A 17,592-nucleotide genomic window follows, 5' to 3' on the forward strand; every position below is an offset into this window, starting at 1 on the left:
TGACAAATTCAATTTGATTTAGTATGTGCCATTCTGATTTTTCATGGCGCTCTTGTTCTTAGTTTTTTTATCTGAATGTTAGAGGCACAAAGCCAGAAGTCTAAAAAAGTCTGATTATATTATATCAGCAATACAGTCTGCGTTATGATTCCTGTTTGTAATCTTGTCAGAGGACGATATCAAATCTCTTTGACATAATCTGCTTTCCATTAAGCTGCACTCTCCTCATTAGGCTTGTGATGAGTTTAAGCTGTTGCCACACAATGAGAGGAATATCTAAAACAAAGTAATAAATGAGATCCAATACAGTAGGAATTGGGGGATTGGCCTGCTTGCTTCTGCTTCCTGATAGCTGGAAGCACTTCTTTCCCCTTGCTTGTGACATTTGCCTTTGTGTACAAGTCCAATGGCTGTGTTTTGGAAATCACAGAATGGCCTGGGTTTGAAGGGACCTTAAAGATCTCCTCATTCCAACCCCCCTGCCATGGACAGGGACACCTTCCACCAGAGCAGGCTGCTCAGGGTTCCATCCAACCTGGCCTTGAACACTTTCAGGGATGGGGCATCCAGATAATAACCAGATAAATATTAAATGAACAGATAAATTAATCTGATCTGGTTTATTATTATTATTATTATTATTATTATTATTATTATTATTATTATTATTATTATTATTATTATTATTTATCTACTGGTTTGACAGTAACTGGAAAATCCACAGAGGACTGGAAGATGTAACAGATCCTCTGTTGGAGACCTGGGTCCTTCTGGCACTGAAGACAAGGCCAGGCATCCTACATGCTGTGTGTATGTACATGAGGTACATCCTGCTGGATTTCACCTTGAATAGCACCAGGGACCTCTCTTTAAGCACCGAGTGTCACTCAATGTGCTCACTCTGTCTGTGAATATGCCCCAGCAGTGCCTTGAAGACCCAGGTCACCTTGGCATGCCTAAGGTGACATGGTGAAATTGCCATTCCACTGGCAACTGAATCTCACAGCTTCCACCAAGCTGTCCCTGCCCTTCTGGTGACCTGGCAGCACCCACAGGGAATAAGCACTGATCTGGGACCCTCTAGGAAGCAGGGTAAGGACCACACCAGCTGAGCCTCCTGGCATCTTTTCTATGCAGAACCTCCTTCAGAAATCTGATTGTGGTGATGCAATTCCGTAATACTTGGAACAGAGGGACCTCCCAGCACGGGTAGAAAGGCAGGAGCAGAGCAATGGTAAATCTGTTGTTGGATCTCTGAGTAGGGATTATGGGGATCTGTGACAAGAGCCAGGAAATCTCTAAGGCACTGGCAGGACGAGCAGTAGAGGCAAGGTCAGGGTGATCTCAGCATTGACTCAATCACCTCCTGAATAATTCAAATTTATAGATATACATTTCATGGAGCCCAAAGGGAAAGAACCCACAGAATGGTGTGCTTTTCCTGGGGAATATGAAATATTTGCCAGCTTGGCTTTCTTATCACTTTCACACATCTTTTTCCAAAGAATGATGATCATTTTGGGCCCAACCACCAAAATATCATGTTCAGACTGACATGTTTCTTTAACTTTTTTTTTAAAAAGTTAATCACTGCCTTAACTTTTCTACTCATTCAGATAACACAAGTTACAAGAAAGTTTATCTACTTTTTGTTTCTTTCTAAGTCCTAAGAAGCTGAAGGGCTCTAAGAATTTAGGAAATTTACACCTCATTAAAAAAAAAACCCAGCCATTTCCAGTTTCTCTGAAGAAGTATGTAAGAAAAATCTTATGCATATATATTTGTATATTTTCTGCTATGATTAGAGAATATTAGAGTATATATGTATGTATAGGGAAATTTGCAATGTTAATTTATAAAGCTTCAGAATAGACTTGGGAATTTGTTCCCATGGGCCAAGAAACCAGAACCTGCAGCCCTCTGAAATGTCCTCAGTGTCTCTCTCCATTTCACTAACTGACAGGAGAATTCCTTTCCAAGCTTGGTTTTACTATGTGTAATCTCACACATTTTTATTTCAGAGGCAAGTGCAAGTGCCTGTCCAATAGGAAGGATTTCTTCTCATCTCTCCCTCCCTCTAATTTGATGTGAAACCTCAAATGATGCATGAAGACCTTTTGTTAGAACAGTGCTTTGGCTTTTGAACGAAATATATTTGAGCATTCTTATTGAGTCTTTTTAATTTGGGGGTTCAGGAGGGTTGGTGGTTACACCAGCTTGGGGGTTGCTTTTGTTAGGTGCTATTTTTGGGAAGTCAGGGGAAGGTTTTCTGATTTTACCATTTGCTGTGAGCTCAGAACAGTTTATTCCCAGGGGAAGCTTTAGGGGTTTGATTGATTCACCTACCTTTGAAAAAACAGTTCTGATGACAACTTGCATTTCCTTCTTATTTGTCTTGAGGACCCATTGCTTGTTGTCTGCCTGGCATTGATAATGTGTCCTCTCTGCTGGACAACACTTCATTAAACACCTCAGTCATTACCTTAGTACAAAGCAAAGCTCTCTGCAAAGCTTTAGGAGCTCTGTAAATATCCTGCAACACATGCAGGAGACTGCATTATGGGATGCATCTTCCATTCAGGAATTCTTTAAGTAGATTGTGCTTACTGCTATTGACCTCTGTGGTGGGGTCATGGATCTCTGACAAAAATTTATGTCCAGCATCGTGACAGCTGCTCCTGTGTGCCATACACAGCATATGCATTGTGGTAATGTTACAACTAGATTTCAAATTACTGAGTTGACAACAGATGGATGGCTTCTATGCAAGAGCAGAAAGCAGTAGTGTATTTCAGAAGATGGGATCTCTTTCCTAAAATATTTATCTGTTCTTAAAGGCAGTATAAATCCAAAGCTGTTGAACAGAGGCTGTCAGTACTATTAGATTTGTGTGATTATTTTTCAGAATTTCTTCTCCCATCAACTACAAACAAGCCTATTTTTTGTTGGTGGTGGTTTGAAATTTAATAAATTTGTCAGTCTCATCACACAGCTCTAATCCACCTCTTATTGTTGGTACCAGGCCTCACTGGTTTTCTCCTTTGCGACACCCTGGACCAGTTTGGATATTTCCTTGTGGAAGCTGTGTTTTCAGCCAGCTGTGTCTCACTGTTCCAAAGCTGGTGAGCATCTGAGCCATCATTCTGAATTCTACCTAAATTAAAACAGTATTACCATATTTCCTTTTGTTGCTGCTGCTGCTGCAGTTGTAGTTCACCTTCAGGCAAGACTGCCTCTAAGAAAATTTTTGCTGTGTCTGGTGAGGCTGGACCTCAATTATCTGCAGTTCAACATCTGTCTTGATGTTGCCAATGTTTTGCTTGTAATAAATAAGTGTAATAATAAAGTAAAGATTATGTACAAGGGAGGAGCACAGGTTTATTCTGTTAAGGGTTTTGCCAAATAGATCCTCTGGTGCCTTTTTATGTGCATTTAGTAGGAAGTGGAAGTCACTTGGTTTAGCATTTTAATATAAATAGCTCATACTCCATCTACTGAGCAACCATGTAGTGAACATTTATCTGTTCCTGGCACTGGATTCATTACCCCTGTTTCACCCTCAGAATGGCAGATGTTCGTGTATTGGGCACAGAGGTTTTTTTCTCCCCTTATGTTCCAAGGAATACTCACTTGAGTTTGGGATTACAAATTTCAATTTAACGGATTTATTCATCCAGGCAGCCCATAGTAATTCTTAACCACTCTCAGAATCACCTATGACTTTGTACTGGGTTTGGGGGTGCTTTTTTTTTTCTTTCTTTCTTTAGATACCTTCATTAATACATCAAGAAATAGAATGAGGTAAATGAAAGAAAACAACGAGGAAGAAAAGAGACACTTATTTGGTTGTTAACTGCCACTTGTTATTGAGTATAATGCATGTTTTGAGTGGAAGGCTAAGAATCATTCCAGTCCTGTGCTGAAGTTCTTATCATCAGATATCCAGAGGTGATACCTTCTTCAGGTATCATTTTTAGAAGAAAAAAGGAGACAAGCTATTTTGCTTATACCTTAGGGATTTAAATGGGAGATTTACAGTAGCACAGGATATACTTGCTTCTTGAAAGATTTTTTAAATCACTAAATCAGTCATGGACAAACCTGGGAATTTTACTTAAAACTAAGGCATGTGATGAGAAATATTTTATATATATATTCCTGACAACTGCCTCTCTTAAAAGGGGCTTCTAAGTCCCTTTCTTAGACTTCTGTAAAGATTAAAACAGAGGAAAAGCATGTAGTAATGAAAGGGGACACAATTCTTTAAGCTTGTTTTAAATGGTACAAGTACTTTCTGCATTAGAGACTCTGGCTTGACAGGGAAGCAAGTTAGGAGATTATTTAGCTGCTGGTATCTCCTACAACAATCCCAGATTCCCAGGCTTTAAGCTGGCTGCTGTCCTCACTTGCCCTGTAGTCTCAGTGCTGGGAGAAACCAGCACACTGCTCGATACTACTGCAATTTAGTTTTTGTTCAATGGCAAGGGCAGAAAGCCAGCGTTAGGGACCCCAAGGGATAAACCGATCCCCGTGGTTGTGCCATGACCTATATCCCCTCCCAAACCCCGCTCAGTCCAGGATTCTGGATCCCCCCCCTCACGATGTCACCGCTTCACTAATGACCTCCTATCTCGCCCTTCTCCCCAGCCTCTTGTTTGAGTGTGAGTCCCTCGATCTGAAATGGTTTCCCTGGGTCTGAGTGTGTGCTCCTTTCCCCCGTGCAGAGAGCAGCACAACAGAGCCCAGATCCTGTGGACAAGGATGCTGCGGGATGGATGGCTAACAGCTGAATGGATGGGTAGGTAGATAACTAAATGTATGGATCGATAGGTAGATGTATAAATGAACAGAGATGATAGATAGATAGATAGATAGATAGATAGATAGATAGATAGATAGATAGATAGATAGATAGATAGATAGATAGATAGATAGATAGATAATAAAGAGACCTGCCTCTCTCCGGGGGATTCTCCCTTCCCTTGCCGGCCCCGGCACGCTGCCGAGCCCGGGTGCTCCCGGTCCAGCCCCGCCGCTCCTTCCCGTGACTTGCATATTCGCCGCTCGGTTTTTCCTTTGTGGCGGCTGCTCTCTGGTGGAAAAATCTGGGAAATACAGCAGCCGGATTCGACCCCGCCGCCTCTGCTGCTCGCAGGGCAAGGACCGACTTGCTGCTGGTCAATAACTTGCATTTATGTGATCCCAAGGTGCGTTCAAGTCTCATCTGGTCAAGCCTGACCAAAAAAAGTAATAGTAGTTTTATATAGACAGATATACAGGGACTACAGGCTGTTTTCTGATAGCCCTCCCCATCATTGGTGCAATCCAGGAGTTTTAATACAAAAACACTTCTTTTCCCCCTCCCAAATTTATGAACCTGGCAGTGGAAGTATCATGACATCAGGGTTGTGCTTCACCTATCCAGATATAAACTCTTTGGAAAGTAAATTAGCTGTCATGCATTTTCATGGTACCTACTAAATGTGTTGGGTTTGTATCCGTTTACTTTATAACTTCTCACAAGGAACGGTGGTTGTGCATCTGTCTTGAAATTGGTTTTCATTTTGTCTTTGCCAGTGTGTCCCCTTCTTTAGAAAATGTGATATGGATGTGAGTACCTGTCTGTTGCCTAAACAGTGAATAAACTCTGCCTGGATTTCTGCCTACAGGATGGGTGTTTTCTTTTCTGTAAGGCTCTTTTTTACGTAAGTCTCTTTTCTCTCAGAGTATCTACAGGCTGTTGGTCAAAAGTACTGACCATGTTCAATGGCTTTTCACTGGTCAGTTTTGTCGAGGTACAAAAGTATTTTAAAACAAAATAAAAGACAGGATACAAGGGCATGTAGGATAACAAGAGTCCAAACTTCACTGCTTTGTGTAAACAATGTCCCAGGTAGTTCACTGGTCACCCTGTATTCTGGAGGATGGTTTAGTTGTGTCAGAGGTCCAAAGCCATCCTGTGATCCCAGGGGGTGCCTGGTTTGCAGTTGCTACTGGAATCATGTGGGAGAAAGTGACTTGCAGCTGAGGACAAAGCAAATTAAACAGAGGGCCCAAAACCCCTTCGTTTTCCCAAGTACTCTCCCCAAAAAAAAGGACATCTCTGCTGTTTCACTAAAACATAAGCCAGATTTCTCTTATGCCAGGGTTACACAGCTCTTACCATTTAGCTCGAGTTTGTTTAGGAATAGTGTTGGTTACTTATTTAACTGCTGGGACTGGTTGCTGTGTCTTTAGAAGCAGCAGGCATGAACTGAGGGGTGACACCCTCATGTTGGAGCATCTCTGTTCGCCTGTGCCGTGAGTAAACGTAGTAACTCCCTTGATCACTGCCTCCTCTGAAAACCTCAGTTCAGAGCCTCTGCTTTCCTTCTGGGCAGTGACCACTCTGTCCATGAAGTTGTGCTTAAATCCCTTCTCCACTGACCTTCCTTTTAGGCAGCACTGGGCCAAGTGTTTCCAGTGATCTCAGTATGTTCATGGCATCCAAGGGTTACAGGATTTGGAGCTTGGCTTGCAGATGGGTCACACGTGGCACCAGGAAACAGAAAGTTGGGTACTGGGCACTTCATCCTGTTACACTGGCTGAGATAGAAGGGTTCCTTTTGCTTTGCTGCTACCTTCTGATGATTTTTTTGCTCCCCGATTGGAAAGAAAGGCATTCTGAGGAAGAAAGGGGGAAGTGAGGAAATCTATGTCATAAGCCAGACACTGAGAATTGGGCAAAGATGGGTGCAAGCCTAAAGGATCATAATTGCACTTCCTTCCTCCTGCCTAACTGATCTGTTTCTTCCTTCTTTGTGTCTATTTTGGCTCCCTTCTATCCATGCACCTGTTTTGACTTCCAACTGCATCCACTGCCCTTCCTGCTTCTCCACACAATTCCCTATACCCTTTTCACTCTGGTTGATTGGACCCCACCTTCTCTTTACTGATGGCCATTGTGATTCTCTTCTTAGAGGTGCCACATCAACAAGCCCTTCCTAAGTTGTTCTCAGGATGGATCCTACTTGTGATGCGTTGTCCTTACCCTGCTTGGTCAGCCTTGCCAACCAAACAGCGTCATGCTTGTCCTCTCTGGGTCCCTCTTGCACAGCATCTTTCCCTCTTCTAACCATTGCTGTCCCTTATTCTGCTCTCCCATTCTCTCCTTAATTTTCAAATCTGCTTCTCAGCTGAATCCCTGTTTTCTTTCTCAGATGACCAGACAGATTTCCCAAACTGGCCTGTTCAAGACCAACCTCTTCCCATATCCATTCCTTCCTGACCTGTCCTTTTAAAACAAAATGTGCTATTTTTCTGCTCAGGACAACATATAGTCTGCCTAGTTCTTACTTTCTTATTATAATGCTCAATTGTTTAACTTCAAACACTTCTAATTCCTACCTTTGGGTAGCCAGTCATAGAAATATTTCTTCACAAGCCTGAAAATTCTTGCCCTTGTTCATGAATGCCTGTGTGGTACTCCTATCCCTGAAATATCTTTTTCAAGGCTTTCCAAATGTCACTGAGAAAATCATCTTATTCTCTGTTGCTTTGTGAAAAGCACAGAGAAAGCCAAGACTATTTACCCAGTGAACTTGAATTACCTGACAACTTTGTGCTACTTGACTGTTGAACATGTGACTTTCCATTTGAATCTGTCTCCTCTGAGTGAACTGCAACAGCCACTGCAGGAAAGTGTGGAAGGATTCACAAAGAAATTGAACAGAAGAACATGGGGAAAAAACCTCAGCAGATGATACTTCCCCCACAACTTACAGAAACTGAAATATTATTTGTTGGCCATTTGAGATCTCAGGACACAAAAAACCACATGGGTTTAAGGATTTGTGAAGAACATTTCTGCATATTTGACCTAGGGGTGAGGTTGAAGATGGAAAAGTTGGGTCCCACTAAGCACAAAGTTTACGAAGATTAAAATATTTACTCACCTTCAAAAGGCATTTGTGGTAGCAGAGTGTGGCAGCTGAGAGGATTTATTTCCAAACAAGAAGTACTGAGATTGTCATGGCTAGAGAGGAGAGAGAGAGAATTTGTTGCCTTCAAAAGGTTCAGGATGGAAAAGATCTACGCAAACACAGAGAGTCACAGACTGGTTTGAATTGGAAAGGACCTTCAAGATCATCTTGTTCCAAGCTCTTGCAAGGGCAGGGACACCTTCCACGTTCAGGTTGCTCCAAGCCCTGTCCAACCTGGACTCGGACAGTTCCAGGGCAGCCACAGCTTTTCTGGGCAACCTGGGCCAGGGCCTCACCACCCTCACAATAAGGAATTTCTTGTTAATATGTAATCTAAACCTGCTCTCTGTTGGTCTGGCAGGTATCTTCTGTCCAGAATTATCTTTGGAGACTGGAGAAGGCAGAATGTCTCTGAGGAAATACATGAGCTTAGGCTTTTGAAGCAGGGAATTTTCCTTTATTCTTTGAAGCTGGAAGGGATACAGGGAGGCTTTAGAGCAGATGGACTCATGAACTGATGTCATTAGAAAGGAAGTACTGCTGCCTAGGAAGAAATGTGTTCTCCATTGTGTCTGAGGAGCAGCAGCAGCAGCATTTCTACCTCAATCAAAACACTGAAGTCCTGACTGTAAAGGAGTCACTGGTCCAAGGGGAGATCTGTCCACACAGCAATACCTGCAGGCTCATCTTTAAGATATTCTTTGGACATCTATTGCAGCTGACCCAAGGGGCAGCAGAGGTTCATGCTGCTATTAATACTGAATAGGTTCTTAACTGTGGAATACTTTAGGAGAGGACATACAACAGTTGGAGATCTCCTTCTGAAATAGAAAGTATTCAAAACTCGGCCTCCCACAAACAGCCTGTGCTTGAAAACGCCTTCGTTGTCTGACTTCTGGAAAATGTAGTGCACAGCACATGAGCAACTCTTGCTGCGCTTGCCTGCGTCTTTGGTGAGCACACTTGACAGAAGGTTTGTGTAGGGCGTTTCACGTTTGCCTGGATTATTAATGTCCAGCCAAACGTCTCAATAAGTACTGAGGAAGCGCGTTTATGTGCCGAAGACTCCAGGTGGGAAATACATTTCAGAATTTGTCCTTGCGATAGCGGGAAGGGGAGAGAGGAGATTCCTGCCGAGGCTCGGGGCAGACGCCCCTGTGAGGCTCCTGCGCTGGACGCCCAGTGGCGCTGTTGGCCAGCGCTGGGCGAGCGCTGCTGCTGCTGGGAGGGAGGGGGGAGACCAGTGAGCCCCAGTCAGGGGCTGCGCGGCTGGCACCGGCTGAGAGCCCCGCAGAAACGCCCCGGTTGCACTGGAATACGCCCTGGTTTAAAGCCTTTCCAAAGGATGTGCTGGGAATCGCCGCATCGAGACGTGCCTGGAAAAGCCAAGAGCACAAGGCAAAACAGGGAGTGTGAAGGACGGAGACGGTCTCCCCAGGCCCGTCCCTGCGGGATTTGGGAGGATTTCACCGTAGGTCTGGGGTGACTCGGAGTCGGTTGGTTGGTAAGCACGGAGTTACTAACGGGAGAAAGAAATGTTTGTTTTTAACAGAGTGATGGGGAAAGCAGTAACTGTACTGAACGCAGACAGAGGGAGGCGGCTGGTTTATCTCCCGGAAAATGAGCCTCAGAAAAGGTACCTGTGGTATTTGCAATGTACCCGAGAGCCAGAAGGTTAGGAATTATTCTCCCAGCTTTCCTCACGTTTGCATCCAGCTGAGAGCTCCGGGCACTGATTTCGAGGGACAACTGGGAATTCAAGGCGCTGCGTGATTGGTACGGAAACAAAAGAAGAAATCCATCCTGGGAGCTGTCTGGGAATGAGAGGTCGGGAGTGTTGGTCCGTCTTTGCACTCAGGCATGGAAAACGCTGGGACTCTGGGAAGTATCTGTAATTCTGATCTGGAGGCTCCTCCCAAGCCATTCTATCCTCAGGGTGTGCTGAAGGGGAGTGGACAGTGGCTCCAGGGATAAAGAAAAAGCCTTTATCTGGGTGGACCACAAAACCGGGCATGGGACTTCTGAGATTTCATTCGGCAGATCTGAATTCCCAGCTGAAAGACCAAGAAGGATTTTGGAAATTGAAATTGCTCAGGCTTCAGAAATGCGGGCAGAATTTTCTTTTACCAAGGCTGTGTTCTGAAATACGGGGTCGTACCAGGAAATAAGCAGGATATGTTGCTGTCGTGCTTTTCTAGCATGAACTTGTAAATGACAGAGTGAAGAGAACTGGATTTTTGGTTCTTCTTAGGATAAAGATGTCATCACTAAAGCAAAAGACGAGGAAGCCTGCAATATCACTGTATGCTCAAGGAGACAAATGAATTCTCTGACACATTTTTGCAAATCTTTCTTATTATGGGTATAGTTCCTTAGTTTGCCCTAAAATACAGTGTGCTTCCATCTGGTAGTATTCAAACTTTTTTTTTTTTTTTTTTTTTTTTTTAAATACACATCCATTTTACTGTTATGACCCAACAGAAAACACCAGCATTTCTTTCCAGTGCTGCACGGTAAGTGACCCTCTTCATTTACCATTTCTCTAAAATCTGAAAGAATATAAATGTCGGTCGAGGAGCAGCATCTTCTGGGAGCAAAGATACTGTTACAGCCAAGAGCTCCGTTAAGGATCACTGCTCTTCTTCCACCCTTCTCCACCTGAAGCTGAAGGACACCATTTCCTTTCTGAAATGATGGGAGCAACAATAATTGGGTAACTGCACTCAGAGTAGGAAGTGTCTGTGGAAGCCCTTCTCGGCCTGTCTTTCCCCCTGCTGTGCAGCGGTGACAAAGATTAGGATAAGTAGAAGCAAATACACATTCCCCTCTCGGAGGTGCCGAGAGCTGAACAAAGGGGCACAAAGCAAGTGGATTACAGGTGTCAGAGTTATTTTTGCAAAGAAAAAAAGAAGAGAGAAGCCACTTCTCCAACACATCCACTGCTGTGCTTGGCCTGTGGTTTGGCTTCTTTGATGGTGTGAAGGATCGCAACTCGAGAGATGGACCTGTCCCTGGACGGGGAGAAAGGAGAAGCTGCCCTTTGATGTAAGTTACTGGTTTAGATCTTATCACGCTTCCAAGTCAGAGGGCGGTAAGAGAAAGTCGCCGAAATTACTTCGTTCATGCAAGATCTTTCAGTAGCTAAAGTTTTGGGGAATCCGAAAGTCAACCCTAGTTGTTACTTTCTCCTTACTGATACGGTCACGAAGTTTTTATTTTAAAACAAATGAAGACATCAGAGAATTTCTAGGATTTGACCTCCTGAGTATTGTTTGACAGCGTCACTCCTTTTAACAAACTAAAATAAGGGGGAAACATCTAGGAAATTAAAGAAAAGGTGCCCAAACCAAGGGGATTATGATACTTTATAATAATAATTTTTAAAGCGTAGTTTCTTTTCTAGTAAAATCTGAATTTAAAATGCTCGAACCACAGGTAAATAATGCAAGCACTATTTTGTTTTCTCCTTCATTTTTTCATTCTCTAAGAGGAAGGTTTGGGCTGGGCTCGCAGGCAGCTGTGCACATCCTCAGCACAGTGTGTGCACTCAGAAGCAGTCGAGGTGTAAGTCTGTCTTCGGGGCCAGCCATGCCTACCTGACCCTGAGGTTTTTATCCGGTTTCCGGCACAGATCCGGCATCACAGTGCCAGACTGTGCTCAGAACCTCTGGGTATCCCTTTCCACCTCCGTTGTCCCACGGCTGTTCCTAACAGGTCTGTTCTTAACCTCTCCCTTTTAGCGAGTTTGATTCTGCCTCCAATAATCTCATAATAAGCCTTGCAAATTCCTGGAGCCCCCCTTAAGCACCTCGTAGTGAATTTGTTCTCTTCTATTACACTTTTTCAGATAATCCGTGAGAATCTTTAGAACTTTTTTTCCTTTCTCGTTTACAGAGTTTCTTGTTGAGACTCTGCACTTTACGCTTCAATTATTCCTTTAATGGCCCATCAATTCGTGTGGTAAGAGCCTTATCTCTGCTATTGTCCCCGTTAGCTTTTGTCTATCGAGGAGTTTAACTTATGAGCTCCCTGTTTGGTTCCTTGCCCTTTGTATTGACTGGCTGTTGGCCACAGATCCTTGGGCAGATACAGGACTTCAAGTTTAACCTCTTTTTCACATAGAAAAGTGTAAAAGTCGAGGGCGAGGTGCGATACCCAGTAAGAAAAAAACCCAGCTGATGTGTCCTAGAACAGCATTATCATCTACTGCGATGGCGAGCTACGGTGGTGGCGAAGCGTTTACCTGGGGACGTTTCCTTGTCAGCTCTCTGGCATCCGCTCTCATTTTCAATAGCTTCTTTGACTCGCCACACTTGCTAATCGTCCTGTGCTGATTAACAAGTGCAGAAGAGAAAGGAAATCTCTTCTGTGGCAGTGGATCTTGCCATGCCTACACAAAACAAAAGCTGCGTATGAAGAGTTCGTGGTTGAGAGCAGGGATGTGATACCCAGAGCAGCGCTTTATAGGCGGGCAGGGATCCCACCTCCGAGAGAGGAGAGCGTTTACACCGCACCTTTTCTCTGCTCTTTGGCATAAAGAGTGCGGATTCAAGGAGCAAGCCCCGAACTAGCTGCGCTGCCCCGAATGAGAGGAAATATTCCCCCTTCCGACGCTGGGTGGGGATGTTGGCCGCGGACCGGCGCGTTCCTCGGTCCGCCCCGGGTCTGCTGGCACAGGAAGACAAAAAACCGAGTGAGCTGAGCTGCTCGGAAAGGAGTCGGAGCATTCGGGGGCTTCCAGATTCCCTCACCCCACGATTGCTGGCCCACACCGCTCTGCTTCGGACGCCGCTAAAAAATGCTGGGAGCTGCGGAGGACGGTGGATGGCTTTTTTGGAGAGTGATGGCGTGTGGGAGACAGAGCAGAGACAGCAAGAGGCAAGTGATCCTGTTTATTCTGTGCGTTTGCGTGTGTCAGAGCAGGGCTGAAACCCTCCGCTACTCTCTGCCGGAGGAAATGGGGAGGGACTCCTTTGTCGCCGATATTGCCAAGGACCTGGGGGTTCCTCTGAGCCAGCTTGCAGCTCGCAAGGCCCGCGTTGTGTCCGAGGGGAACGAGCAGCTTTTCCTACTCAATCAAAACACCGGAGTCCTGACGGCAAAGGAATCGCTGGACCGAGAGGAGATCTGTCCGCAGAGCGATACCTGCACACTTGTCTTTAAAATATTCTTTGAAAATCCATTGCAGCTTATCCGAGGGGAGGTGGAAATTCGTGACGTAAATGACAATTCGCCCGTGTTCCCGGAGAAGGAGATGGTTTTAAAAATTCTAGAAACAGCATCGCCTGGGTCCCGTTTCCCCCTGGAGAGCGCCCAGGACAAGGACGTGGGCATTAACGGTTTGCAGAACTACAGCCTCGGGCCCAATCCTCATTTCTCCCTCGCTATTGGAACAGGAAAAGACGGAGTAAAATACGTGGAACTTGTCCTACAGCGGCAGCTTGATCATGAAGAGCAGGGAGAGCTGAATTTACTCCTCACCGCCATCGACGGGGGGTCCCCACCCAGGTCGGGCACGGCTCAGGTCCGGATCGTGGTGGTCGATGCCAATGACAACGTCCCTGTCTTCGAACGGGAGGTCTACGAGGTGAGCCTGGCTGAGAACAGCCCTCTGGAACAGCTGGTGGTCAGAGTCGCTGCTGCAGATCCCGATGAAGGGTCTAACGGGGAAGTGCGTTACGCGTTTACCCAGACATCGGAGCGATCCCGGCAACTCTTCCAGCTGAACCCGGCCACCGGTGAAATACGAGTCGCGGGCAACCTGGATTTTGAGGAAACGAAAACCCACAAGATGGTGGTGAAAGCCATGGACGGCGGGGGGCTGTCCGCGCATTGCAAAGTGCAGGTGGAGGTCCTGGACGTGAATGACAACGCCCCGGAGATAGCGCTCACCTCCCTCACCGCCTCCATTCCCGAGGACGCCCCGCCACGCACCGTGGTGGCTCTGTTCAGTGTGCGGGACCAGGACTCCGGGGACAACGGCAGAACGGAGTGTTCCATCGACGGCGACTTACCATTCAGTGTCACCCCCACTTTTGATAATTACTACGAACTGAGAACAAACGCGGCTCTGGACAGGGAGAGGACAGCGGAGTATAACATCACCATCACAGCCACGGACTGGGGCAAGACGCGGCTGAGCTCTCGGGAAAGCATCTTCGTGCAGATATCGGATGTGAACGACAATCCCCCAGAGTTCACCCAGGAGGTTTACACCATGTCGGTCACGGAGAACAACAGCCCCACGCTCCGGATCGGCAGCATGAAGGCCACGGACCTTGACGCAGGAAAAAACGCCCATGTGAACTACGCACTGGTGCAACAAGAGGGCAAAGAGCAGCCCGAAGTGTCAGTCAACCCTGAAAATGGGGATGTTTATATCCTCCGCCCGCTGGACTACGAGAAGGTGCGCGCCTTCGAGGTGACAGTGCGCGCAGCCGACGGCGGCTCCCCGCCGCTCAGCGCCCAGGCCGTGCTACGCGTAGTCGTGCGGGACGAGAACGATAACGCGCCCCTGCTGCTGCACCCGGCCCCCGACAGCAGCGCGGCCGGAGAGCTGGTGCCGCGCTGGGCGCCCTCCGGCTACCTGGTGGCCAAGGTGGTGGCGGTGGACGCGGACGCGGGGCAGAACGCGTGGCTGTCCTACGAGCTGGCCAAGGCGACGGAGCCGGGGCTGTTCCGCGTGGGGCTGCACAGCGGCGAGGTGCGCACGGCGCGGGCCGTGACAGAGAGGGACGCGGCCCGGCAGAGGCTCATCGTGCTGGTGCGGGACCGCGGGCAGCCGCCGCGCTCCGCCACTGCCACCCTCGCTGTCGCACTGGTGGACGGCTTCTCCGAAGCCCATTTACGGGTGACCGAGGAGGCACCGGCCGCCGACCCCGACGAGCCGCTTACTCTTTACCTTATCGCCTCCCTCACCTGCGTGTCGGCGCTGTTCCTCGCCACCGCGGTGGCCGCCGTGGTAGTGAAGGTGCGGCGGGCCAGGCGGAGCGAGACGGAAACCTTGCCCACGTTCCCGACGACGGCCACGGAGAGCAACGCGGGCTCCCTGCCCCGCAGCTACGTGTACGACGTCTGCTTCGCCGCCGGGACTGTCAACAGCGAGTTCCGCTTCCTCAGGCCCCTCTTCCCCTGCTTCCCCGCCGGGCTGCCCCCGGGCCCGGGCGAACAGCGGAGCTCGGTGTGCTCGCAGGATGTGGCCAACCTCGGGGATGAAGGCGACTGGACTGCACAGGTGAGGGACTGACAGGGCTGAGGCAGGGGGGAGGTGTGTCACATCCTGGCAGCAGGGACTATTGAAGTTGCAGAATTGCTAGTCCCTGGGGTGGGAGGAGATAAGAGGATAGAGGGGTTCTCAGAGCCGCTGGAGAGGCGTCCCAGGAGGATCCAGCAAGGCTCAGCTGCTCCCCAAATGCTGACTAACCGCGCCTCTCTGCATCATAGAAGGATAGAACATTTTGGGTTGGAATGGACCTTTAAAAGCCATTAAGTCCAAACCCTCATGCAATGAGCAGGGATACCTTCAACTAGATCCATTTGCTCCGAGCCCCATACAACCCGACCTTGGATATTTCCGGGGATGGGGCACCTACCACCTCTCTGGGCAACTGCACCATATCTCTGCTGAGTATTCGTGTTAGATCAACCCTATGGTGTCATTTCAAAGGAGGGGAGGAGTTGGACCATGAGAAGCTGAAAAGTACAGGCAGAGATGTGTCCCCCAGTGGCTCCTGCCCATGCACTGTGTAGAGCCCGTAGGGACCTGCAGCAGGAATGACACCATTCCCAGGGATACATCCTCCCGGAGGTGGCAGTAACGGGAATGTAGTGGCCTGTCCAGCATCAGATGGGACTGAGGGAACAACTGTACAAAGGGGTGTCACCGATGATGTCCCCTGTCACCGACGGTGTCCCCTGCACCGCTGTTAGGAGCTGGTGCTCGGTGCTGCCACGTGCCATTCACCAGGATGGTGGCACTGCTGAGCTCAAGCTGTCCTCAAGCTGGAGGCTACGGAGGTGGGGACCTCTGCCATTAAATTCCCTTATATTTTTGTGACTTGAGTGAATAGTACTGGCCAGAAAAGTGTGGTTATCAGTCAGTTACCTCTTAATATGGGATTCTGTGGGATCTCCATGGAGAGTTTGCAAGGATCAATCTAGCACTTCATAGTAGGCTGGATGATGAACAATATGAGGCTGAAGAAACACAAACGTCATCAGGGCCAGTTAATATCTTCGTATTTCATAACCACTGATGGACTCACTTTACTGCAGGTTGTCAGAACCACAGTAGCCTCAGGGAAGACAATGACCTTTCTTGATATACCAACATTAAACCACATTTACAGTTTGTGAGAAAGTGGTTTCTGTTTGGGGCTCTTACTATTTTGAATTAGTCCTTCAGGCTCATAAAAGTTTTTCTATAGTACCTTTGTGGAGGATGTTTCTGACTTTAGGTGTTCTCCACTCAGGTCAGAGACCCACCAAGTCTTACCTTCTCCTTGGCCCTCGGTAGAGAGGAGTGGTGTGACACAGGCAGTGCTGTAAGACACGCCCTCCAAGCTTCCCGGTGACGTCCGCTTTCCTTCAACACTCAAATTTTGACGACCGCTCTCTGTTCTTTGCAGGGCAGTGCTCCCCTCTCTGAAGATATGGGGCCCAGAGCTGCAGATGCAGTTTGCCCTGCAAACAGGGAGCTGGAGCTAAATGCCAGTTCCCATCAAAACCCTTGGCTCGCCCATCAATAAGTGAAGAGAAAGACAAGTTTGTCTGTCCTCACAGGGAAAAGGGAACAAAGAGACCAAACGCCTACCTAAAAGGTACCAGGGAGAAGAAGGCTTCTCTGTGCGAGTACTTTCCCTTTGAGCAGTACTTTATTCATGTAGGTATTTTGTAATTGTGCTGTGGATGGAGGAGGACAACCGTGTTGCATGTTGATTACATAATAATGTATGATTGTGAGAGTGCTACTGCTTCTACATACTACGGGAAATACTGAAGACTGTCAGAAGATCTTTAACTGTTTGTTACGCTGCTTTCTCTGTGGGGTTTCTTTTCGTGGTTTGTCTCTTTCTTTTTATGGAGAGAGCTTTGTAATAATATCTTAATTTTCTGCCATGTGTTTAACATCAGGTGAAACAGATATTAAGCAAAATTAAGTGGTGCTTACAAAGGAATTTCTTACATAATAAGCAGAAGCTGTTTACATTTGTAACTGCTGACATTGGCACACTTGGCATATTTGACCAGGAGTTTATAGGTTCTCCTTATTGTAAAGAGTGGGCTTTGAGCAATGTATTCTTTCTTCCTTTTTTCCCCCCATAAAGTTGAAATTACCATTTCGCAATCGTTAAAAGTTAAGATAATTACAAGTATTGTTTGTGGTTTTACAGGAAAATAGATGAAACCGTTTGCAATTAACTGTAGAATACAGGGTGTCAAGAAGCTTTCTGTTTTCTCTTTCTTTCATCAATCGATATTAATCTATAAAGTAATGTGATATTTCCTGTCGTTGAAACATTTTAAAGAGCGGAATGCGTAATGACAGAAAACAATAAAACCTACTTGGAACTCCCTCGGGTGAGTGTGTTGTCTCGAGATCATTTGCCACAGTCATCGCCGAGGAAATAGC

At 46.9% G+C, this 17,592-nt stretch overlaps 1 protein-coding gene across 1 annotated transcript; it reads left to right on the forward strand.

Moving 5' to 3' along the window:
- Positions 1 to 1,267: 1,267 nt before the first annotated feature.
- On the forward strand, positions 1,268 to 17,519 carry LOC138118370 (protocadherin beta-15-like). The gene is made up of 4 exons (XM_069029307.1): positions 1,268 to 1,332; positions 9,069 to 9,099; positions 12,838 to 15,195; positions 16,589 to 17,519. Exons 1-4 carry the CDS (start codon positions 1,268 to 1,270, stop codon positions 16,706 to 16,708), a joined length of 2,574 nt encoding a protein of 857 aa, XP_068885408.1. The 3' UTR covers positions 16,709 to 17,519.
- Positions 17,520 to 17,592: the final 73 nt, after the last annotated feature.

Source organism: Aphelocoma coerulescens, chromosome 13 (genome assembly GCF_041296385.1).
Source record: "Aphelocoma coerulescens isolate FSJ_1873_10779 chromosome 13, UR_Acoe_1.0, whole genome shotgun sequence".
Taxonomy (NCBI): Eukaryota; Metazoa; Chordata; class Aves; order Passeriformes; family Corvidae; genus Aphelocoma; species Aphelocoma coerulescens.